At 41.0% G+C, this 26,219-nt stretch overlaps 1 protein-coding gene across 1 annotated transcript in view; it reads left to right on the forward strand.

Annotated features, from left to right (window-relative positions):
• Positions 1-5,082: 5,082 nt before the first annotated feature.
• uchl5 (ubiquitin carboxyl-terminal hydrolase L5) overlaps positions 5,083-26,219 on the forward strand; it is a 34,706-nt gene continuing 13,569 nt past the window's right edge. The window contains exons 1-6 of the mRNA XM_059984722.1: positions 5,083-5,332; positions 6,226-6,289; positions 12,985-13,090; positions 20,495-20,620; positions 23,350-23,411; positions 23,494-23,624. Of these exons, the coding sequence (XP_059840705.1) occupies positions 5,230-5,332; positions 6,226-6,289; positions 12,985-13,090; positions 20,495-20,620; positions 23,350-23,411; positions 23,494-23,624 (592 nt within the window). The 5' untranslated portion in view covers positions 5,083-5,229. The remainder of the gene's footprint in view (positions 5,333-6,225; positions 6,290-12,984; positions 13,091-20,494; positions 20,621-23,349; positions 23,412-23,493; positions 23,625-26,219) is intronic.

Here is a 26,219-nt window from a genome sequence, read left to right on the forward strand (position 1 = left end):
TCACTATGATGATTCTTCACCTCTCTTCTCTTCTCAGCGTTCCAAATGGATTCTTTGGTCTTCTATCTTCCAAATCCTTTTCTCAGATAACTCTCCAATCTATCCTCAAGAGCTGCAACACCTGGTCTCTTACCTTATCACTTCTCATCATCTAGGAATCTTGAAGCACCCATTCACTTGGATTTCTTTCAAGCTGGTGCATTGCATTCAGTTTTCCATCTCTGTTTTGGTCTACACTGGAGAAATGAAATGTGCCAAAATGGAAGAACCTAAAAAGGAGTGCTGAGTGAGGAGTACCAGCTAGGTATTAACAAATCGGGACACAGAATCAGGAGTGCTCTTGTGTCCAAATGGCGGAGCTGAAACTAGAGAGCCAAAGCTACAATCCCGATACAGAAGCATAGTAAAAAGATTATCCAAGTAGGAGTTCCAAAGAGGAGTGCACAAAAACGAATGCCCAGTTGAAACTGCTGAAACAAAAATGCTGAAGCAGGCAAGGCAGATAAGCAACCATACAAGAGTGCTGGGGCAGGAGGGCCAAAACAAAGAAATCTCAAAATGGACTACCAAAGTCGTAGTATCTGAATATGTGGACCTAACTGGGTGCATTGAAACAGCAGAACCAAATCTGGAATATGCAAACAAGGTCAAATACTCAAAAAGGATCTGCAGACTGCAATTGGGAGTTCTGAAATCAAGAGAAGCCAAACAGGAGTGTTAAGTAAGAAGTCTCAAAAAGGAGCACATAAATAGTATAATTTAAAAAGAAATATCCAAAAAGAGGATTGTTAAAACTGGAGTATTCAAACTGGAGCACCAAAATTGGGGTACAAATGTTGGAGTACCAAAACAGCACAGGAGCAGTGCAGTAACAAATGGGTGCTTTGTGGAACACTTTAATTTAGCTCTCTAGGAAGAGTAAAGGAGGTTAGGTATGCCTCATGGTCAATATGCTTGGTGCAACCCCCAGAATGTGCGTGTCTTCAAATCCTTTTGCTCCCTGTATCTGGAGTACTTTGTGCTGCTGTGTAGACCTTTCTGGCTGCCAAGAGAGTTCATGGCTGTTATTATCAAAGCTGTATATATTCAGCAGCAGGCTGATACTGACCTGGCTATCAAGGAATTGTACAGGACCATCTGCACGCTGGAGACTCTACACCTGGACGCTGCTTTCATTGTCACCGGAGACTTTAATCGAACATTGTTGACTAAAGTCTCTTTGAAGTTTTGTCAACACATCCAGGTGGGCACTTAGGGAGATAGTATACTCAACCACTGCTACTCTCTCTTCAGCAATGCTTACTAAACACTCCTCTGTCCACTGTTTGGGAAGTCTGATCATCCTCCATCCTGCTTCTGCCCATGTACAGGCAGGAGCTGAAACGAGAGGTGGCCATAGTTAAAACCAACCACTGACCGGCCAGTTTTCATGCTGCAGGACTACTTTGATGACGTCAGCTGGAACGTCTTTCTTGATGAGAGTGCCTCTGAATTTGCGGAAGGGGTCATGAGCTTCATCCGGAAGTGCATCGAGGATGTTGTCCCCTAAAAATCAGTCAAGGTCTATCCAAACTAGAAACCCTGGGTCAACAGTTCCATGTGTGCTGTACTCATCATGCAAGACAGAACTTCTACTGTCGGTAACCACCAGGAACTTGAGAAATGCATCTAAGATCTACACCAAGTCATCAAGGCAGGGCAACGACAATACAGGGACAAGATCCAGACACAACTCTCCACCAACAACACCTTATGGCAAGATCTTCAAAGCTGAACATAGTGGTACTGCCAACGTGGCTGCTTTTCTCCCAGATGAGCTAACTCTTTCTTACACTCGATTCGATATCGCCAACACTGAACCTGTTGCGGAAAAGGTATTACTTGGACACGAAGGAAGATCGCTTTTGAATGTCTTTATTATAACATGATACGTATCATGGAGAGCTCAACCTCTTAAAGCAGAGTTCTTGAGACTCTCCCCGAGTATACAGACTTTTCTCATTATATAGACATAGTGTATGTTATCAAAAGCTTCCAAGCATGTTTGTGAAATACCGCATGCAAGCAGATAACTCCTTTGCACGTCTTAGCACAGTACAAAAAAAAATATAATCAGGTTACTATTTTCTAAATCTATTCAAAGCTATTTCTGCCTGCAGCCTTGATGCACCATCAATAACTGTCTCTGAGACGTGAAGGTGAGATATCAGCTGTTATTGACTGGAAGAAAGAACGAGCAGTAGTTGACCACCATACTACATCCTGGAGACTGAGGGCCGGGCTCAGGCCTCAATCGCCTTTATATGTAGTTCAGTACAAGCCTTGAAGTGAGAACAATTACACAGTTCAATTAAAGAGGAAACAGAACATCACGTGATTGTGCTTTGATTACTCCTTCTCAAGCTAGTCAGTCATTTACAGCAGTCCTGCAGGAGCAGTTTAAGGCTGCTGTAAAAAAGCTCTTTAACCCCTTAGTATCTAGCTAGTAACAACATTTCTTCCACAGAACCCCTGATGCAACCTGCACCTCAGTCTGAGGCTGAAGTATATAAATTTTTCCAAGGGGTGAACAGCTACAAGACTGCGGGACCAGACAGTATCCCAGGGAGGGCACTCAGAGTATGTGTGGCACAACTGGCATGTGTGTTTGCAGACATTTTTAATCTCTCCCTCTCCCAGTGTAGAGTGCTCTCCTGCTTCAAAGCATCCACCATCGTCCCCGTACCTAAAAAGACCAAGGTAACATGTTTGAATTACTGACGTGCTGTCGCACTCACCTCAATAATAAGCAAATGCTTTAAGAGACTGCTCAAGGGCTACATCTGCAGTATGTTATCACCCACACTGGACCCCCTACAATTTGCCTACCTACACATCCAATCGACAGATGATGCAATAGCCACAGCTCTACACACCCCGTCCTTACACATCTGGAGAGGAGGGATGCTTATGTGAGAATGCTGTTACTGGTCTACAGTTCAGCATTCAACACCACAATTCCCTCTATGCTTGATGAGAAGCTCGGAGACCTTAGTCTTCACCCTGCCTTCTGCAAACTGGATCTTGAACTTCCTGTCAGATCGTTGGCAGGTGGTAAGAGTGAGCTCCCTCACCTCTGCCCCTCAACACAGGAGCCCCTCAGGTCTGTGTCCTAAGCCCCTCCTTTACACTCTATACACCCATGACTGTGTCACCACCCACAGCTCCAATCTGCTAATTAAATTTGAAGGTGATACTACATTCATTGGCCTTATTTCAAATAGTAATAAGGCAGCCTACAGAGAAGAAGTCATCACCCTGACACAGTGGTGTTGAGAGAATAACCTGTCCCTCAATGGAGCTGATTGTGGACTACAGAAGGAATGGAGATAGGCTAGCTCCTACTAACATGGATCTGGGGTTGAGAGGGTTAACAGTTTCAAGTTCCTTGGTATACACATACCTCACTTGGTCTGTACATACTGGCTGTGTGGCAAAAAAGCACGTAAGCACCTTTTTCTCCTCAGATGGTTTGAAGAAGTTTGGCATAAGTCCCCAAATCCTAATGACTTTTTACAGGGCCACAATTGAGAGCATCCTGGCTGGCTGTATCACTGCCTGGTATGGGAACTGTACTTCCCTCAATCGCAGGACTCTGCGGAGAGTGGCGCGGACAGCGCACTGCATCTGTGGATGTGAACTTCCCACTATTCAGGACATTTACAGCGTCAGGTGCGTAAAAAGGGCATGAAGGACCATTGGGAATCCAAATAACCCCAACCACAATCTGTTTCAGCAGCCACCATCCAGAAAAAGGCACTGCAGCATTAAAGCCAGGACTGACAGGCTCTGGGCCAGCTTCTTCCACCAGGCCATCAGACTGATTAATTCATGCTGACACAACTGTATTTCTAAGCTCTACTGACTGTTCTGTATCTTACTGTACATACTATTTATTACAAATTACTATAATTTACACATTGCACATTCAGACTGAGACATAACAATGATTTTTCCTCCTCACGTATGTGAAGGGTGTAAGAAATAAAGTCAATTCAATATACAGGTGACTTTGAGTTTCTGGTTGCCTGTCATTTTAATTCTTCTTCCTACTTCAGTTCTGACCTATCTATCTGTGACCTTCTGTACTGTTCCAGTTAGATCCAATGTGACCTTCAGGAACAGCACCTCACCTTCTGTCTTGGCACATAGCAGCTGTCAGGATTCAGTACTGAATTGAACAACTTCAAATAACCTTGTCTCCCTCATTGTATCAGAACTGTGAGGTAATCCATTTGTAATTTTTTTAGGCTATTCATAGATATTAAATGATCTGGTAGATGTTTACATAAGAACTCAATTTTAACAAACTAACTCTCATTTCTGATACTCTATTTTTCACTATGTTTGATCTACATTTCAGAACTTTTGCTTGTCCCTTTTTTCTCTCTAGCTAATCAATCAAACTGTTTTTAAAAATAATATCTACTGCAACCTTTACCCCATCATATTATAGATATTCCCTTTGTAATATCCACTCCTCTCCCACCTTTCTTGCAATTAGAAATTAAATTATTTTCTCATATTTCCATTCTGACAAAGGGACTTTGACTAGAAGTGTAAACTTGGTTTATTTTAATCAGAGGTGCTGCCTGACCTGAAGAGTGTATTCAATATTTTCTGATGATCCTTCGACTTCCAGCTGCCCTTCCAAAGTTGATATGAGGGCATTTAAATAAATTATAGTGCTGAACTGTTATCAGACAGTATGCAGTGAATAGGGTTACCTTTAACTTAAAGATTTTATTTTGTAATTTTGGCTTTATTTTATTGGCTTAGAATTTACTTTATCAGTTTGACATGGGTAATTTGATGTGGTGTTGCTACCATAAAAACTACTGCCCATTTCTCGTCACTGAAATTTTGGAAGTCTCATGCTACTCAGTTCAACAACCTTTCTTGCCTTTTACAATGATCTTGTAATTGATAAATGTTGTTTTGTCCAGCTAGGTGGCTCACAACTGCGTGCGGGAGATTTAACCTGGAGTTCCATAAGTACAGTACTCCGATGGTACAAGCCATGCTGCCAAGCTTCCAGTCCAACTCCTCAGGCGCCCCCTCCAGTCCAGCTGCCCGGCGGTTGCCCTGGAAACCTGGCGCGCATGTGCAGCAGAGCCTAGCTGTGCGGCCTGCTGGGAAGGCTGTCCGGCTTTCGAAGAGTTTGCGTCCTTCTCCAGGCCTGGGTCGCGGATGGACGCGGACGGGCACGCTGGAGAGATGGCAGGGAGCGCCGGCGAGTGGTGTCTGATGGAGAGCGATCCCGGGGTTTTTACGGAGCTGATCAAAGGCTTCGGTACGTCAGGGACCGTTCCTCCGCGTGTCTCGAGTAGGAAGGATGGATGGGGGTGGCCGGGAGTCACGCCGTCGCTTGGGGCCTGCGCGCTGGGTATCGGAGCTCGGGGCGGGCAACTTAATTGCAAGCTGTCAAAGCAAGGGACGAAGGACAGTATTAGGTTCAGCGACAGCAGGGGAGTCCTGTTATATATCTTTTGGTTGCAGTTTGACCACTCTTCGTCACAAGCGTTGCTAACATTTGAAACAGACCGTTAAAGGCCTAATACCTGCTCGAGGAACTTAGCGGGTCGAACAGCAGACTTTTCGGGGATCAGGGGTCGGAATGATCGACGCTTCGACCCCTTATGCAGGGTCTCGGCGCATAACCACCGACAATTCTGTTCCCTTTGCAGATAACTGCTCGACTCGTTGAGCTCCTCCAGCAGTTCGTTTTGTTTCAGATTATGCTTCTGCCGTCTCTTGTGTGGTCAACGTTTAGGAGCTGTGATTCAGTGATATGTACCGTGTCTTTGTGGAGATGACAGGTGTAATATTTCTTCATAAGACAGAGCTTTAAAGTTGCGAGTACTGATCTCGCATATCGAATTCAAAGCTACAAAATATTGTGGTCCAGTTAGGAAAGGGTAATTTGAGTAATAATGCAAACAAGCCTTAAATGTTGTTGCGATCAGGCCACTTTAAAGCATTCTACTTTCAGAAAAAAAATTACAGCCATCTTTAAACCATCCATTTGATTTAAGCGTTTTTGTATCTTTTCTGTGGAAATGCCTTCCCATAAGTTGTTCTTTTTTGCTGTACAATGACTGTTGTGTATACGTTTTTAAATTTTGTGCACACAATTGGGAGTGTATTAAATTTTAAAGTTGGTTCAATAACATTTATATATTTCAGGATGCAAGGGTGTTCAGGTGGAAGAAATATGGAGTCTAGAACCAGAAAACTTTGACAAGTTGAAGTAAGTAACCAGATGTAATAAACTTTAAAATCAACATTAAATTAAAAATTGTATTTGGGCTCATCTGCACCCTGCTAATACTACATTCAGCAGTGGAACATGACAGACTACCTCTTGCACTGTTATGGACTTGTTTCATGGGTTTTTGCTGTGTCTTGTTTTAGCATAGTCATTCCCCCCCCCCCCCCCCACTGTCTTGTATAACTTATGTATAATTAATGTTTATTTGTTACCTGAATATACATGCCTGTGATTCTGCTGCGGGCCTGTACCTCATCATACTTGTGCATATGACTATAAACTTGATTTGTCTTTACTTGGGTTTTAGCTTCATGCTGAAAAAGTACTAATTTGATGCTTTGAGGGGAGATAAGTATTTGGTAAAAATTGAAATGATTAGTTATGAATTATAAAGAATCAGGCCAATGTGATAGGAAAACTAGGCAGGTCCTGATTAACCTGGTAGTGTTGAATGATACACAAGGAAGAAGGGGAATATAGCATTTTTAATTGGGTTGGAAAGGATCAAAGGATGTTTGCTTAGGAATCTTCAAAAGTGGCAGAGTAAATTGAGGAAAACAATAATCTCTTTAAATATAAGCAGAGTATCCAAGTAAGTGCTCAAAGCTTTTATAGTATGTTAAGTTAGTCCAGGTGAATTATTGTCTGAAATTTTGGTCACTGTTTCTTTAAGTAAGCGCTAGGTCAGTTCCTCAAAGAAGTTAGAGATTTACTAGTGTAGTTCAAAGGATGATAGTCTTTAGTATGTAGAGAGATTAGATAAAGAGATGCAAGGGAATCAGAGACATGAGATTTTGATGAAGGGTCTCAACCTGAAACTGTATATTTCTCTTCATGAATGTTGCATGATCTGCTGAGTTCCCTCGGCATGTTGGGTGTCATTCAAAGATGTAGGAGTTGCTTCTCTTGGAGCTTGAAGATTAAAGAGTTCTTTGATAGAAACTGTTGAGTGTTTTGCAACAGTCTGATAATTTAAATTCACTATTCATATTATTTTTGTCATTTGATATTCATTTAACTGAAACTAAATCACTCAACTGCCCTGTTAGTATTTTAGTATTTAACTGTCCTGTTAGTTAATGGATCTTAATTTCAGGCCTGTGTGTTTCTGGTATGGTAACTGTGGTGAACTACATATATACCTGTCTGGACATGCCCCCTGCTGACTGCTCCTGTGACTCCTCCCACAGACCCCTGTATAAAGGCGATTGAGGTCTGAGCCCGGTCTCTCTGTCTCCAGGATGTAGTATGGTGGTCAACCACTGCTTGTTCCTTCTTCCAGTCAATAAAAGCCGATATCTCGCCTTTACGTCTGAGAGTGAGTTATTGATGGTGCACCAATTTTATTGTCTGGAAGTTTTAAAACATGGAAACCGTTTTACATCCGGAAAGATTGGATTTGGACCCCCAAGACCCTGAAGCAGCTCTTGCCTTTGAACTTTGGCTACATGCTTCCACTCATACTTGGAGGAGGTTCGTGCAACTGACCCCGCTGTTAGGCACAGAATTCTCCTCTCGAGGGTCACCCCAAAAATTTATTCATTTATCAGGGACCTGCTGACCTACGAAGGGGCACTGGACACCCTCAAAAGACAGTACCTGCGGCCGGTGAACACCGTCTACGCAAGACATCACTTAGCTACGCGACGACAGCGGCCTGGAGAATCGGGCACCGAGTTTCTCCGAGCTCTACAGACACTCGTCCGAACTTGTGACTGCGAAACTCTCACGGCGGAACAGCATGCGGAACTGCTAGTACGAGACGCCTTTGTTAAAGGAGTTAGGTCAGTGTATGTGCGCCAGCGGCTGCTGGAAAATGCTGATCTTACCTTACGCTCGGCGATCAAGACGGCTGACATGCTGGAGGCTGCTCTGCACAATGCTGACACTGTCCAGCCGCGCGATTCCCCGCCAGTTCCGTGGACCCCTCAGACGCCGTCGGTTCCCGTGAGTGAATTTGCCAACACCGCTGCCAGTCGTGATTCCATGAACTCCCTGAACCCGACCACGGCTGTGGTCACCGGGCTGTGTTACTTCTGCGGACTCTTTTTAAATCAAAGGAGGGGTGAAATTGATGCACCATCAATAACTCACTCTGAGACGTAAAGGCGAGATATCGACTTTTATTGACTGGAAGAAGGAACAAGCAGTGGTTTTCCACCATACTACATCCTGGAGACAGAGAGACCGGGCCCAGACCTCAGTCGCCTTTATACAGGGGTCTGTGGGAGGAGCCACAGGAGCAGTCAGCCGGGGGGCGTGTCCAGATAGGTATATGTAGTTCACTACATTCAGGCCTGTGTATTTCTGGTATGGTAACATGATAAATTTCGAACATTTGAAACCTCAGTAAATACAAGAATGTAATTTATTCTGAGTTGACATCCATTGTTGTGAGACATGCAAGAAAATGTTTGTGAACCCTTTCAATTATCTGCATTAGTTATTCATAACATGTGGTTTGATCTTCATCTAAGTCACAATAATAGACAAACACAATCTGCCTAAACTAATAACACACAAACAATTGTACTTCTAGTTTCCAAAAAGTACAGTGCTTTAAAAAGTATTCACCTCCCTTGGAAGTTTTCATGTTTCATTTTACAACATTGAATCCCATTGAATTTAATTTGGCTTTTTTGATGCTGATCAACAGAAAAAAGGCTGTTTCGTGTCAAAGTGAAAATAGTTTTCTACAAAGTGATCTAAATTAATTACAGGTATGAATCACAAAATAATTGATCACGTAAGTATTCAACCTCTTTAATATGGCACACCACATCATCACTGGTGCAGCCAATTGGTTTGAGAAATCATATAATTAGTTAAATGGAGATGTGTTTTTGGAGACCTGTGTGCAGTCAAGGTGTTTCAAATGATTGTAGTAAAAGTACACTTGTATCTGGAAGGTCTAACTGCTGGTGAGTCAATATTCTACACTATGAAAACTAAAGAACACTCCAAGCAACTCCATGAAAGAGTTATTGAAAAGCACAAGTCGGGAGATGGATACAAGAAAATTTCCAAATCACTGAATATCTCTTAGAGTACAGTTAAATCCGTCATCAAGAAATGTAAAGTGTATGGTAAAGTTGTATATCTGCCTGGAGCAGGTCATCCTCAAAAACTGAGTGACTGCGCAACAAGGAAGTTAGTGAGGGAGGCCACCAGGAGACCCTATGATAACTGGAGGTTGTACAAGCTTCAGTGGCTGAGGTGGGAGACACAGCGCTTACAATTGTTGTCTGGGTGCTTCACCAGTCACAGCTTTATGGGAGAATGGCAAAAAGAAAGCCACTGTTGAAAAAAACTCACATGAAATTTCAGCTTGAGTTTGCCTGAAGGCATGTGGGAGACTCTGAAGTCAGCTGAAAGAAAGTTCTATGGTCTCATGAATCCAAAATTGAGCTTTTTTTGCCGTCAGACTATAGGCTATGTTCGGCCTAAGTCAAACACTACACATCACCAAAAAACACACCATCCCTACTGTGAAGCATGACGGTGGCTGCATCATGCTGTTGGGATGTTTCACTGCAGCAGGCCCTGGAAGTCTTGTGACAGTATAATGAATGCAACAAAATACAAGGAAATCCTGGAGGAAAACCTGATGCAGTCTGCAAGAGAACTGCAACTTGAGAGATTTGTTTTCCAGCAGGACTATGACTCCATGCATAAAACCAAAGCTACACAGGAATGGTTTAAAACAACAAAATTAATGTCTTAGAGTGCCCAAGTCAGAGTCCAGACCTCAGTGCAATTGAGAACTCGTGGCTGGAATTGAAAAGGGCTATTTGCTCATGATGCTCGTCCAATCTGACAGAGTTTGAACAGTTTTGTAAAGAAGAATGGGGAAAAATGGCAGTGTCCAGATGTGCAAAGCTGTTAAGAGATCTATCCACAAAGATTCAAGGCTGTAATTACTGCCAAAGGTGTGTCTGCTAAATACTGACTTTGAAGAGCGTGAGTAATTATGCAATTAATAATTTAGTGTTTAATAACAAATACATTTAGACCAATTTGTAGATATTTGTTTTCACTTTGGAACAAGAGTCTTTTCTGTTGATCACTGTCAAAAAAAGCTGAATTAAATCCATTGTGATTTAGTGTTGCAAAATGATAAAATATGAAAACTTCGGGGAGGGGGAGAAATACTTTTTATCGGTACTGTATGTGAACCTCTGGGGTAATTTCTACAAAAGTTATTTGGAGTCAGGTGTTCCAGTCAATGAGATGCGATTGGAGGTGTGGGTTGTAGAGGTGCCCTGCCCTATTTTTTAAAAAAAAGGACTCACAAAGTCAGGTTACTGACAGAGCCTGCTCTTCTCAAGGAAGATTGGCTTATGTGCACCATGCCTCGATCAAAACAGCTTTCAGAAGACCTTAGAAGAAGAATTATAGAGATGAATAAAGCTGAGAAAGGCTATAAAAGCATTTCTAAAACCTGACTGTTCATCAGTTCACAGTAAGAAATTGTCTAGAAATGGAGAAAGTTCATTACTGTTGCTATTCTCCCTAGGAGTGGGTGTCCTTCAAAGATCACACTAAGAGCACAATGTGCAATGCTGAAGGAGGCGAAAAAGAATCCAAGAGTACAAACAAAAGACTTGCAGAAATCATTAGAACTTGTTAGAGTCTCTGTCCATGTGTCCACTATAATAAAAAGACTGAACAAGAATGGTGTTCCTGGAAGGACGCCACAGAGGAAACCACTGCTCACCAAAAAAAAACATTGCTGCACATCTCAAGTTTACAAAAGACCACTTAGGTGCTCCACAACGCTTCTGGGACAATGTTTTGTCGACAGATATGACAAATGTTGAACATTTTGGCAGAAGTGCTCACTGCTATGTTTGGAGAAAAATGGGCACTGTACACCAATACCAAAACCTCATCCCAACTATGAAGCATGGTGGAAGGAGCATCATTGGTGCCTCAGTGCCTGGACAGCTTGTAATCGTTGAAGTACTATTGAATTCTAAATTATATCAAGACATTTTACAGAATGTCAGCATAGCTGTTTGTCACCCGAAGCTTAATGGAAGTTAGATGATGCAACAAGACCATGATCAGAAACACAAGAGTAAATCTTTTCATTTTCAATATTTTTATTGATTTCTTACAAAAGAGAATACAGAGTACAGGAGGATGTATATCATATATCAATTACAATATATGTGAATCACACTTATAGTCTCATTACCCCATATTCATGTAAATTAAATTGTAATATTGAAACGTAGTAATTTTATTATACAAAAAAATCTAAACCCACTACCAAGAAAAGCTGTTTGGTAAAGAAAGAAAAAGGAAAAAAAATCCTTATCATATACTAAAGCATATTATTAGCCAACATCTGTACTTGATAATAAATCAAAGATTTTGAAAGCAATTCAAAAAAGGTTCCTACAATGTTAGAAAGTCTTGTCTTGATTCAGAAATAAACAACGAATCTTCTCTAAATTTAAGCATGACATAGCATCGCTGAGCCATTGAGCATGAGTAGGCGGAGGAACATCCTTCCACCAAAGCAACAATGCCCTCCTAGCTATAAGAGAAATAAAAGCCAAGATGTGCAAATCAGATGTCTCCAAGATAATATCTTTTCCTCCAACAATACTGAATAAGGCAGTCAAAGGGTGTGGTTTAAAATTTACTTTAAAAAGTACAGAAAAAGTTTGAAATACTTCCTTCCAGTATTTTTCACGACTCGGACATGTCCAGAACATATGAATTAATGAAGCCTCTCCATTGTTACATTTATCACAATAGGGAGACACATCCAAATAAAAACGAGACAGCTTATCCTTAGTCATATGGGCCTTATGGACCACTTTAAATTGTAGTAGGGAGTAATGGACACACAATGATGAGGTATTAACTATTTAAAAAAAATTCATTCTAAGTTTCCTCAGAAATTGAAGTCTGTAAATCTTGTTCCAGAGATTTTTAATTTTGTCTAAAAGAACGTTCCTCATTCTCAACAACATACCGTAATTTGGTATCAAGAGTAAATCAACAACAGAATGGCTTTGTGTTTTGAAATGGCCAAGTCGGAGTTAAGACCTTAACTCAATTGAGATGCTTTGACATGACTTGAAGAGGGGTGTTTATGTGAGATATTCCAGAAATACTGATGAACTGAAACAGTTTTGATTGGAGGAATATTCCAAAAATCCTCCTTGCCGTTATGCAAACTCGATCAGCAAACGTTTGGTGGAGGTAATTGCTGCTAAATTAAATACAAGGGTTCACATTTCTCAGCCTGGGTTGAGAATGATTAAATGATGTGTTCAACAAAGACATGGAAAGTAGAAATGTTTGTGTGTTATTAGTTTAGGCAGATTGTGTTTGCCTTTTATTGTGACTTGGATGAAGATCAGACCATGTTTTATGAGTAATTAATGCAGAATATCAGGTAAATGCAAAGGATTCACAAACTTTTACTCACAATTCTAAATTCTCCAAATCTGGAGCACCTGATGACAAGAATTTACTCTTTTAATGTACACACAGCAATGTTATATGCATTGTTGGTTGCTAGATCTGTTAGACAGTTTGCCTAGCAGCTGGTAGAATGATAAAATTGCACTAAAATATTTAAGGTGTGTGCATATTTCTTGCCATATTGAGCATAGTCTTGTGTAATAGCTTCAGTAGTTCTCTTTCTTTTTCAGACCAGTTCATGGCCTAATCTTCCTATTCAAGTGGCAGCCAGGCGAAGAACCAGCAGGATCCATTGTTCAGGATTCTAGACTTGAGAAGATCTTCTTTGCCAAGCAGGTGGACTAAGGCTGTTTCATTTAATTCTGGAACATGTGGTAAAACTATGATCATTTGGCACACTTGGCATTTTGTGATTCAACACGAGATAAATTCATTAAAAAATTTTATACAGTATTATATAAATTTTCTAGTGAACCCAAGTGAATCTAAAGCAAGTGCAGGAAATGGGGTTCTGGTTAGTTTGTAGTAAATGCCAAACCATTGAGATTTTAGAGAAGTAGATTATCAGAGTTTTACTGCACTTGAGTGGTTTAGCTAGAATTATTACTTGGTAAACAAATAACAAAGAATTGTAAAGAGGAATTGCAAATATCACTGACTAATGACAAGTCAACATTAAGTAAAAACTGGACAGGCTAAGCTATATAGAAAATATTTCCCCAGATGTATTTCACCTTTGCTCTGGATTTGTGCTCTTTCGAATTATTTTTGTCTGTCGTTAGCAAGTACAATAGCTAGATATCAAGGGCTGAAGTAGTGTGACAGAAAGCCAACAATGTGACAGGGATTGCTTTCACTCAAGATCTGCCGACAAGCAAAAGGATAGTAGGAAGTGAAATAGAACAGGAACAATAAATAATCTGCTAGATTAACTCAATAGGTCAAACAACATCTGCTGTGGGGAAAGGAATTAATAATGTTTTGACTTGGAAACCTGTGTCACGACAGAAAGTGGAGAGGAAAGATGGCCAGTGTGTAGAGAAGACACAGGAGCAGAATTAGATCATTTGGTCCATCGAGTCTGCTCCGCCATCCTATTATTCATTTATTTATGTATGTAGAGATACAGAATGGAAAAGGCCCTTCTGGCCCTTTGAAACATCCCACCCAGCAACTCCTGTTTTAACCCTAGCTTAATCATGGGACAATTTACAATAACCAATTAAAGTACTAATCAGTACACCTTTAGGCTAAGGGAGGAAACTGGAGTACCTGGAGGAAACCCACTCATTCCGTGGGTAGAATGTAGGGACTCCTTACAGAGGATGCTGAGATTGAATTTCGAACTCCAATTCTATGAGCTGAAGAGCTACTAGGACTTGATGTTTCAATCCCAATGATAAAGTCGGCACTCTCGATGTTGACAGTGGCTTGGAGTGGTGACGAGGAGGGTAGCTACGTCATCGGGGTCATCAGGTGGGCACCCTCCTTCTTTAATGTTTCGTTGATAAGCCCATGATGTCTCCAGAGGGCTGAATGGTGCTAACTGGTGTCCCACATACACCCCCCTCAGTTCAGTACCCTCCTGTATTCATCTTGCAGCCCAGTTGTTTTCTTTCCTTTTAATCCAAATCCAATTGCTGCTTTCCTCTGCTGCGTTTGACAAGGACTTGATTGCTTGTTGGAGGGAGACACCCCTCACCCCCACCTTCTTCAATAGACTGGTCGTAGATGTAGCAATGAATCCCCTACCTTCCACTTCTACAGGGAAAATCTTGATCTTCTAGCCGTTCTGAGCAGCTTCAGTTGCCAGTTCAGAGTACTTGGTCTTTTTCCTCTCATAAGCTTCTTCAACGCCATCTTCCCATGGTACTGTCAATTTCACAACATATGCCAGCTTGGCTGTTGTGGACCACAGGATTATGACTGGCCAGAGTGTTGTAGCCGCAATGTCTGGGGGAAACACAAGCTTTTTCTCCAAGTCCACGCCCATTTTCCAATCCTGAGCAACATGCAGAATGCTTATATCCTTTGATGTTAATTGGTGCTCTGGAGGTTGGTCTGCTGGTACAAATCGTGTAATGTGGACATTTCCTGCCGATGTCTGTGGGAAAGGGTTTACGGTGGTTTGCCTCTGTTCCAAGATTGATGCCAGCTGTCTGAGAACTTGGTTATGCCGCCAAGTACACCGCCCCTGGCTGAGGCTCATGGTGCATCCTGTTAAAATGTGCCTTAGTGATCCAGGTGCTTGACAAAGAGAGCAAGTGGGGTCCTCTCCCCACCACTGGTTCAGATTTTGAGGTGTTGGTAGGAGGTCATAAGTGGCTCTGATGACAAAACTTAGCTGAGATCCCTCCATCTCCCAGATGTCACGTCAGCTGAGTTTCCTCTTTTCCAGGCTCTCCCAATTAGTCCATTGGCCCTGCTTGGCCACTGAAACGGCTCTGCTGTGTCACTTTGCCTCCTCCTGTCTCCTCATCTCCTCCACCACGAGCTGTCTCTTCTGCACTGATGTTGCCTTGTGCCATTGAGGAGCCTTTGGGATGAGCCCGAGACCGGCTCTCCCATGTTGGACTTGGCCAACCACATCTCTGAAGTGAAGAGCAGACCTAACAATCATTGGCTTCAAATGAGGTCCACTTCCTCCCTGTTGCCGCATGGGGTGGGGGGGGGGGGGGGTTTAGCGCTGTTCGAATAACAGTATCTTCAGATTCAGTGAGGGTAATGACCAACCTTGCTTTGGTGCATTTGTATTCTTCCACAAGACTTGGAATTGGTAATTCCAATTTGCCTTTGCCGTTCCCGTACAATCCAACAGGACTTAAGCATTGTGGAAGTCCAAGCCACTGTTTCACATGTGTGCTGATTACTCTTTCGAGCTTTTCCACCTTGTTGATGGGGATTTCGTACACTCTTAAAGGCCACATGAGTCTTGGGAGTATGCCGAACTGGAAGCTCCACAGCTTGAGTTTTCCTGGCAGCAAGGGCTTGTTGATGTGAGCTATGTACGTGATGGTATCCTTTTTGAGTTGTTTAAACTGCTCGGTGTCCTTGAGCTCAGCATCATACCATCGACCCAAGCTCTTCACTGGCATTCCTGAAACAGTTGGGACGGGTGTTCCATCAATATGAAATCTTTGATCCGTGAGTTGACCTTTGACAATGGAGATGCTTCTGCACTTGCTGGGCTTGATCTTCATCTTTGCCCATGTGATGTTTTGATGAAGCTTTTGCAGAAGTCTCTTGGTGCAGGGGACAGTTGTCGTCAGTATTGTTATATTGTCCATATAGGCTCGTATCGTTGGTAACCTTTGACCAAACTGTAGCCTTTTTCCTCCTGCAACCCTTTTTGAGGCTTTGATAATGAGCTCCATTGCCATAGTGAAGGCCAATGGGGAGATGGTGCACCCCGCCATGATGCCCACTTTCAGTGGTTGCCAAGCTGTTGTGAAGTCTGATGTTGTGAGACAAACTTGCAGATCCTGGAAGTAGTGTTTACCAGATTTGTTATTGTTGCAGGCACCTGAAAGAATTCAAAAGCAGTCCACAGCAGGGAATGAGGAACTGATCCGTAGGTGTTGGCCAGGTTGAGGAACAAGACATGCAGATCCTTTCCTTCTTCCTTAGCTGTCTGGATTTGATGCCATATGATGCTGGTATGTTCAAGGCATCCGGAGAAGCCTGCTGTGCCAGCCTTTTGGGTTGATGTGTCAATGAAATGGTTTTGTTTCAGATATTTTGTTAGTCTTTGCGCCAACACGCTGAAAAAGATCTTGCCTTCTATGTTCAGAAGGTTTATTTGGCGAAACTGTTCAATGGTGGACGAATTCTTTTCTTTTCGGATCAGAACTCCCCCTGCTCTTCTCCAGGCTTTGGGGATAACTTGCTTTTCCCACGCAACCCTCCTGTTTCTCCAGAGGAATCTCAGAACATCCGGGGTGTTCTTGTATTAGCACTGCGCTAGCCTCTGCACTACTGTGGCACCCGCAATTATTATCCCTCTCAACCCCATTCCCTGTGTACTTTGACGAGTAGATCAGAAGATTATCAGTGAACTTAAGATGGTGACAGAATATATGTGTAAAATAGAACAGGAGTTAGCCTGATGCCATATCTTTGGGAACAATAAAGGTTCTTGAAGAGGTCCTTGAAAAGGGGATACTTCCCGTATCTTAATGAAGCCACTTCTTAATGAAAATAGATAACAGTGGTGAAATTTATCACAGCTTTCAGTGTCCTAGCACAGCCATTGATCACTTAAGATCGTCTAAACATCAGGAACTTTGATCTTATACAAAACTTGTGATGTATTGGGCATTAGTGATCCTTCCCTTCCAGAATGCCTCTAAGGTGTGGACTTGCATAGGTAACAGGCATCTCCGGTACTGGGGAAAAAGACACTAATAATGTCTCCACCAAGTACTTCAAATTCACTGGAAAGAAAAGCACATCATTGTCAGTGCTTCTCCCTGTCAAAGTCCCCAGGATAATGACCCTAGATATATTAATGAACTATATTGGCCAGGCTGTTTTGACACCCAGCTTCTTAAGAGACACTTAATTCCTATCTTGCTCATGCAAAGAAGTGCCAGGTAAACAGAGGAAAAGATTCAAAACCCCCTTGGAGCAATGCTACTTCTCTCTAACTCTTGGAAATGGTCGTCATAACTGGGTGAAGTGGAGAAAGAGCCTTCAGGATGATGTTGAGAAGGTGAAGGACATGTATTGGAAGCACACAGATATCCCATCTACATCTTGAAGTAATAGTAGCTTTGGTTCACATTTTCACACCTCTTATACTACTTTACTAATCTTGTTTACTTGCAATTGTCTTATAAGCTATCCACCTAGCACCTGCTTATTCTGTGGGAGTGCCCTGCTCCTCTGTTGGTCTCTTCGGTCACTTCAGCATCACACAACAGTGAAGCAAGCACGATTTTTCCTTGATCCCAAAGGACTGACAAAGACAGAAGACATAAGTAAACAAGTTTCGTAATGCACTATTCAGTCTCTTTTTGCAAGCAGGAAAATACAGAATATTTGCCTACTCATTTCTCTTTGTAAGAATAGTGCAAATAAATATCAGACTAGTGGATATATACACAATCAGTGGTTGTCAATTATGGGTTTTGAGGGGTTTTTTTGCGAGGCAACTAGTTACTGATTTAACTACCAATAGCATTTTTTAGTGAACAATTTGACATTTCTGAGGTCTGTCCTTCAATGACCTGTACTATATATGGCAAGCTATCAAGTGTAGAATTATATAAAGTATTCTGATCAATGGATCAGTTTTTCTGAATCCTCTGTAATGCTGACTATATAAATATTTTGTTAAGATAACTATTTTCATTTAATGATTATCAATGGAAAAATTCTTCCTGAACAGGATATTTCCCCTCTAAGTAAGACCATTTTGATATTTTCAGTTAATATATTTAGGTTTATGGATACCTTTTATAGCCTTTAATATCTAGATACAAGTTGTTTGCTGTATTAGAATATAGAACAGTTAATTCTTCTCATCATGATATTACTGTAGAATGGAACAATATTTTAACAGGCTGTAGGATGTTCTCTTTTTATTTATTTTTTATTTAGCTTTTAAGTTTTGAATATCATAGTTTTTAAAATCAAAACTCAAAGCTATTTCCAATATTAACCAATGGGTACATATCTAAATAGTGCAGATTTAGGTGATTTGACAAAAGAATCAGGGAAGATGAAGTGTTACGTACCCCGTAACTGGGTGTCTTACCAGCAAAGATAGAAGTATCCGTTGGAGTCTAGTACTATTTTCAAAACAGTGTTTATTAGTAAAATATACAAATCAATATCAACAATGCAAATGTACAGATAATACACGTTAGCAATACTAAACCTAAAAGTGTGGGTATAATAATAATCAATAATAAACAAGCTCTATCATTGTCTAGGGGATAATGAATTATCATGGGAAAGTATAAAGTTCAGTTCAGTTCACGTAGGCTGAGGTAGTTGTTGGTTTTTTGTTGTAACCATTGGAGGGAGAAAGAGAGAGAGGGCGAGCAAACAGTGACAGCTACAGTCAGTTAAACCTTCCTTTACGTTCTTGATCCGTCAATGTGTTGTTGTGGCCATTCAGGTTTGACCCCTCTCGCCTTTAGCTAGACCGTTCTTCTATGGTGGACTCGTCACCCAGGCAAGGGTGGACACACACACAAGCTCCCACCGGCCTCGCTATAAACACTGTGAGTTAAAATTGACCAATCCTTCATTCCGTCTCCAATGCCTCACACCTTCTTGTGGGTTCCAACACTTATTAGTCCATCAAACCAGCCCACTCCAGCTGTCCACTGAGGAATTTTAATGAACAGAATGGTACCAAGAAAACAGCCCTCTCCGGAGCCATAAGTCTTTCAGGTGTCATAATATAGTGGAACAACAAGTCTGCATCAAGAGATGGTGCAGGATCAGTGGAGCAGGAGTCTGCTATCTGTGTTCTACAAGTCTATGAATCCTTGTATAAAATTGTAAGAATTCTCATATGGTGAAATTGCAGTAGTGTTGAACAAGTAAATATAGACTATGTGATTTTTTTTACATAGGCATACTAAATACTATAAATATTATCAGATTATTTAATTAGTGACTTAAGCTGAAGTTTTCATATTGTGAAAGGATTAGATTGTGGTGCCATAAAGAAAACATTTTCACTTCTGGCTATCATCAGCACTCTGGACAATGAATAAATTAAAATAAACTTAATTACCTGGAGATTGATTGGAATGCAGAATTTAACTGCAAGGAGTGTTAAGATGCTCAGCCCCATATTTCTGGTGAAGCTTGCTTTTAAAATCAATGGAGAAAGGAATGAAATGAAAGGATATGTTGACAGGAATCAAAGCAGGAGATGCTGTAAATCTGATTTAAAAACAGAATAGAAAGGGAGAGTTAAACATTTCAGAGACCCTCCATCAGAATTGCAAAGGAAAGAAGACAAGTTGCTGATGAAGGATCTTTGACTTGAATTGTTAACTCCATTTCATTTTCCACAGATGCAGTGTAACTTGAATGTTACCAGCATTTTCTGGATTAATTAAAAATATTAGATGAAGAAGGTAAGATGGGGTCTTTTGGCGAATAAATCAATATGTAAATTAAATAGGTTGATCTCCATGAAGATATTAAAACAGGAGATATCTTTATTCATCCCAACACTAAACTGATTCCACAATGTATGGACTTGATTTTACTTTTAAGGACTCTACAATTTGTGTTTTCATTTTTACACTTTATATTTTTCTTTGGTTTTGCATTTGCACAATGTCTTTTGCATATTGGTTATTGGTCAGTCTCTGTGCACTTTATCTTGATTCTGTCACATTGTTTTGTATTTACTGAGAATGCCCACAAGAAAATGTATCTCATGATACTGTGTTGTGATATATATGTGCTATAGTAATTAATTTACTTTGAATTTTGAATTAGAAATGAAAATGACATGTTAAAACTTAATCGGTGTATTTAGTTACTTGATTAGAAAAGTAAGTGAGCTAATAAACATGTTTTATTTTCTAGTCTTTCTAATTCAAGGATTAGAAGCAATTTAATATTAATGTCTTTGTGGACATAGTTTTTTTCTATGATTGGTTTTGATGCAAGGACATGTAAGGAATCTTCTCTCTCTCTCTCTCTCTCACTCTCACTCTCACTCTCACTCTCTCTCTCATTACGTTTCTCTTTGTTTTCCCTCTCCAGGTTATCAATAATGCCTGTGCAACTCAGGCTATTATCAGTGTGTTACTGAATTGTATTCACCCAGATGTAGAACTGGGGGAGACTCTTGGGGAATTTAAAGAATTCTCACAAAGTTTTGATGCTGCGGTAAGTATCCCCAAATGAATCCTCAATTTATTTGTGTGCAGCATGTTTTACTCCAGTAATTGGAACATTGTTGGTCCATCCATAAAACATCTTACATGTTCAGCCGAACCCCAGTGATCTGCTATCTGATTATTTGGGAATCTCAATGGGTCAGCTCCTGGCTCATCTCTTTCTTTTCTTTGTGCTCCCTTTAAATTCAGGTTGTTCTCTGAGATTTAGTAAACTCTGGGAGAAAAAAAGGTACTTAAAAATCTGCTACATTGCTAGCTGCATTGGTGCTGCTTCATGCACTCATGCAGAGCTCATCAATTTCATCAGTTTTGCCTCTAACTTCCACCCTGCCCCTAAATTTACTCGGTCCATTTCTGACACCTCCACCCCCTTTTTTGATCTCTCTGTCTCCATCTCTGGAGGCAAGCTCAATGAACATCTTTTATAAAAGTACCAATTCCCACAGTTATCTCGACTAAACCTCTCCCTACTCTTATCTCCTGTAAAAATACTATTCCCTTTTCTCATTTCCTTCGTCTCCGCCACATCTGCTCCCAGGATGTGGCTTTCCTTTCCAGGACATCAGAGATGGCCACCACCTTCAAAAATGGGGTTTCCCTTCCTCCACTGTTGATGCAGCCCTCACCTGCATCTCCTCCATTTCCTGAACAAACACGCTCAGACTGCTTTCCTGCTGCCTTAACAGTGATAGTTTCTCGTTCTTGCCTACCACCACACAACCTCCGCATTCAACACATCATCCTCTGCATCTTCTGCCATCTCCAAAGAGATCCTACCACTGTACATTTCTTTTCCACCGCTCTGCTTTCTGAAGGGATTGTTTATCCCGTGATTCCCTTGCCCTTGCAAGCGTCCTAAGTGCTACACCTGCCCATTCACCTGCTTCCTTACCTCCATTCAGGGTCCCAAACAGTCCTTCCAGGTGAGGCAACATTTCACCTGTGAATCTGCTGGGGTTATCTATTGTGTCCAGTGCTCCTGATGCATCCTCCTCTACATTGGTGAGACAAGTTGTAAATTGGGGGGGCCGCTTCATCTACTCCACTCCATCTCCCTAAAGTGGAACTTGCTGGCAGCCAAACATTTTAATTCCGATTCCCATCCTGACATGTTGGTCCATGGCCCCCTCTTGTGCCACAATGATGCCACACATGGTGGAAGAGCAACACCTTATGTCTGGTTAGCCTCCAAACTGATGGCATGAACATTGATGTCTCCTTCTGATAAAGGAAAAACTCCTCCTCCCTTTTTCTGTTCCCCATTCTGGTCTGTAATATCTTCTTATCTGCCTATCACTTCTTCCTAGGTCCCCTTTCTCCAATGTTTCACTCTCCTATTGGATTCCTTCTTCTCCAGCCCTTTATCTTTCCAACCCACCTGACTTCACCTATCACCTTTTAGCTATCCTCCTTCCCCTCCCCCCACCTTTTTATTCTGACATTTTCCCCCTTTTTAGTCCTGAAGAAGCGTCTCAGCCCAAAATGTCGACTGTTTATTCATTTTCATAGATGCTGCTGACATGCTGAGGTCCTACAGCACTTGTGTGTGTAGACGCAGTGTGTACAGTGAGCGTTACTTAAAATTCAGTTGGTGCTATCTAAGAGTCTGGAAACTCTGCCAATCTGCCCGATGTCCCGAGAGTGCTAAATTATTGGAGTTTGACTGTATTTGGAAATACAAACGAAGCAACATAAAGGAACATTGGTATAGGTTTATTTTTGTCAGGTGTAGTAAAAAGCTTGTCATGCTTACTGTTCATTCAAATCAAATCATTACCCATCGCACTGAGGAAGATAACAAAAAAACTATAACAATGCAGTATAAAACTTAAAAGCTACTGAGGAAGTGCAGTGCAGGTAAACAGTACAAGATCATAGCAAGTAGATTGTGAAGTCAAGAGTCTACATTATTGTCAGAGACAGTTAACAGTGGGATAAAACGCTATCCTCCCTGATGATACATGTTTGCAGGCTTTTGTATCTTCAGCCTGATGGGAGAGGGGAGAAGGGAGAATATTTGAGATTATGTTGGCTACTTCACTGAAGCATCAAGAAGTATAGAATCCTTAAAAGAGGCTTCTTCTTGTAATGTACTGAGCTGTGCCCACAACTCTGCTTTTTTTTTCTGGTCTCGTGCAGAGCAGTTGCCATGTGAAGCTATTAGTAATCCAGACAGAATGCTTTCTATAGTGCATCAATAAAAATTGGTAAGGGTTAACGGGGATTTGTGAAATTTCTTTAGTCATCTGAAGAAGTCATGTAACCTATTATGGAACCATAGAATTCTCGGTTCATTGTTGAAGTTATTTTGGTTGTGATGTTGGAGGGAATTGATCAGTAAATTGGGTCAGTCACTTTCACTTTATTTGGTGCAGACCTGAGCATGCAGGCAATGATGTCTTATTTAGATGGAATTTTTTGTGGTTCCTGGAGCTAGATAGAGAGTGTGTCCCACTGAATTAAGTGCAAAATACATGTATAAAAATTCAGAAAATTGTCACATTTGTTTTGCTTCTTTTTATTCATCTTGCTTTTTTTGCAGATTATTCTTTTAGAATACAAATCAAATTTTTTGTGTTTATTTGTAATTCAGAATATTTCAGGCAAGCACGTGGGTGGGATTGGGGAGCGGAGAACATGTACACAAATCCTTGATTTAACATGGTAATGTACAAATAAAGCAGTCCTTGGATTGATTGATTTTAATCTTTATAACAGATGAAAGGTTTGGCTCTGAGCAACTCTGAAGTCATTCGGCAGGTTCACAATGGCTTTGCCAGGTATGGAATCTCTACATCACTTGTTTTCTCACCAGTTTTGTCCAAAGTTCCTCTGAACCTATTCTGGTACTTTTCTTCCCAGGCAGCAGATGTTTGAATTTGATGCCAAGACAGCAGGAAAGGAGGAAGATGCATTCCATTTTGTCAGTTACTTTCCCGTCCATGGAAGATTATATGAACTGGATGGATTGAGGGAAGGGCCAATCGACTTGGGTAATAATGGTTCTCGTGTTTGACTGGAGCTATTTGTCATGCATTGTCATAAAGTCAAATTGAAATGGATATTTCTGATAATGTGTTTTTTTAGCTATGAATAGCACTTAAAATTATGTAATTTTTAATTTTTTGTGCATGAGATGTAGTTAGTTATTTAGCTTTCCAATTAAATAAATTTATTTTATTTAGTTCTCCCAACTATTTCTTCCTTGCTGAAAATAATGCTGGTTATTCGATTATCATTTCAGAACAGTCCCATGGTATCCAGTAGGCATTCTTCATATATTGGTTTGGAGTTGGAAAGGAAATGGATTTTGGTTGTCCTTTTCACTATATAAGTTTCACAGTAAATAATGTTTGAAATATATTCTCTAGATAATGGGAGAGTAACCACATAATCTTTTTTAGTAGTATTGATTGATGGTTGATCATTGGTCCAAACATATGTAGCCCATCTGACCTGAGAGATTTTCTTTTGCCTCTCTAGGAAGGCATAGGCCTCAGTTTCATGACTCAACTTAAAGATGCCATCTCTGACAACGTATTTTCAGCATGATTTGATTTTGGAAGGGGCAGTAAATGTCAGTCAGAAGGGCTCACAGTTGATTTTAATTCTGTTGTTAACATGTAACTTCGAAGTTCAGAGACTGTGGCATTGCTTAGTTAGGCATTGATATAAAAGGTAGGGAAAATTAAAATTCTGCATGTATATAATCTGTCTCCACCCCTAATAAATTTACTAACATTTCTCTGTTCAGGATTATTTGTAAAATTATAAGGAGGCTGTTAGATTTTCTAATTCTAAATTAGATCAATTTTAGACAAAATTAGACAAAAAAATATTTTGTCTCCATATTGCCTACATCTCCAAAAGTGCAGTCAGTTGTCACTTAGCGTAGGAATAAAAGCGGCCTTTTCTCATTGGCCCCAGTGACTAGTGGTGTTCCATTGGGGTCAGTGTTGGGACTGCTTCTTTTCATGTTTTATGTGAATAATTTGAATGATGGAATTGATGGTTTTGTGTCCTATACAAAGATAGGTGGAGGGGTAAGAATTGTTGAGGAAGCAGGGAATCTGCAGAAGGACCTAGATAGATTTGGAGAATGGCCAAATTAGTGAAAGATGAAATACAGTGTAGGGAAGTGTAATGGTCATAGACTTTGGTAGAAGGAATAAAGGTGTGGACAGTTTTGTAGGTGAGGAGAAAATTCAAAACTCAGAGATGCAAAGGTACTTTGGAATCCTTCTGCAGGATTCCATATAGATGAGCTTACAGGTTGAGTTGGTGGTTAGGAAAGCTGACCATTAATTTAGTAAGGCATTCAACAAGGTCCACATGATGGGCTCGTTCATGAAGTCAGTAGGGATGGGATCTACGGGAACTTGGCTGAATGGAATCTAAACAACAAACACAAAATGCTGGTGGAACACATCAGGCCAGTCAGCATCTATAAGGAGAAGCACTGTCGACGTTTCTGGCCGAGACCCTTCGTCAGGACTAACTGAAAGGAAAGATAGTAAGAGATTTGAAAGTAGTGGGGGAGGGGGAAATGCAAAATGATAGTGTTTTGTACCCCGTAACTGGGTGTCTAACCAGCAGAGAAAGAAGAATTCGTTGGAGTCTGGTGGTACTATACTAAAGGTGTTTGTTAATAAAAATAAGCAAAACCGTATCAATAATGCAAATATACATATAAAACCAGTTAGCAGTAATAAACCTAAAAGTGTAGGAATAATAATAATCAATAATAAACAAGCTCTATTGATGTCTAGGGGTAAATAAATTGTCATAGAAAAGTATAAAGTTCAGTTCATGAGTGCTGATGTAGATATAGTATTGTAATCGTTGGAGAGAGAGAGCGAGCGAGATGTAACAGCTACAGTCAGGCAAACCTTCCTTTGCTTTCTTAGTCCGTCGTATCAGTGTCATTCAGTTATGACCTCTCCGTCCTTCTGCTAGACCGTTCTTCTGTGGTGGACTCGTCACTCTGGCATGAGTGGACACACACACAAGTCCCCACTGGCCCTGCGTTAACACTGATTGCCTTAATGACCAACCACCTGGTTCGGTCTCCGAAGCCCCCACCTTTCTTGTGGGTTCCAACACTCAATCAGTGTCCACTGGCGTGTCTGGAGGGTGTCTCTCCAGACCTGTCTTTTATCCCTACTCATGGGGACTCAGCTATCCATCACTCCTGAATGACTGTATCCATCAAATAAGGCCATTCCTTCAGTCCACTGAGGAATGTTTATGAGCAAACTATTGTCCTTGCAACGAAACAGTAAGTAATTCAAAAAGGAGTCACAATACAGTTAATCAGCAATTTCCCCCTTTCTCCTATCTGCCGCCGATGTTCTTGCTTGTTTTTCTGTCTCTCTTTCTCATGGTCAGCATAGCAACAGTAATAGTTGTGTTTCTTAGGAGGGGAATGGTTAACTCTGTACCCCATTGTCCATCAGGTCTATTCATCACTCGTAACAATAGGAGAAGACCGGAGGGGGTGAGATGAAGCTAAGAGCTGGAAAGGTGATTGGCGAAAGTGATACAGAGCTGGAGAAGGGAAAGGATCATGGGACGGGAGGCCTCGGGAG

Source organism: Hypanus sabinus, chromosome 11, assembly GCF_030144855.1.
Source record: "Hypanus sabinus isolate sHypSab1 chromosome 11, sHypSab1.hap1, whole genome shotgun sequence".
In the NCBI taxonomy this organism is placed as follows: Eukaryota; Metazoa; Chordata; class Chondrichthyes; order Myliobatiformes; family Dasyatidae; genus Hypanus; species Hypanus sabinus.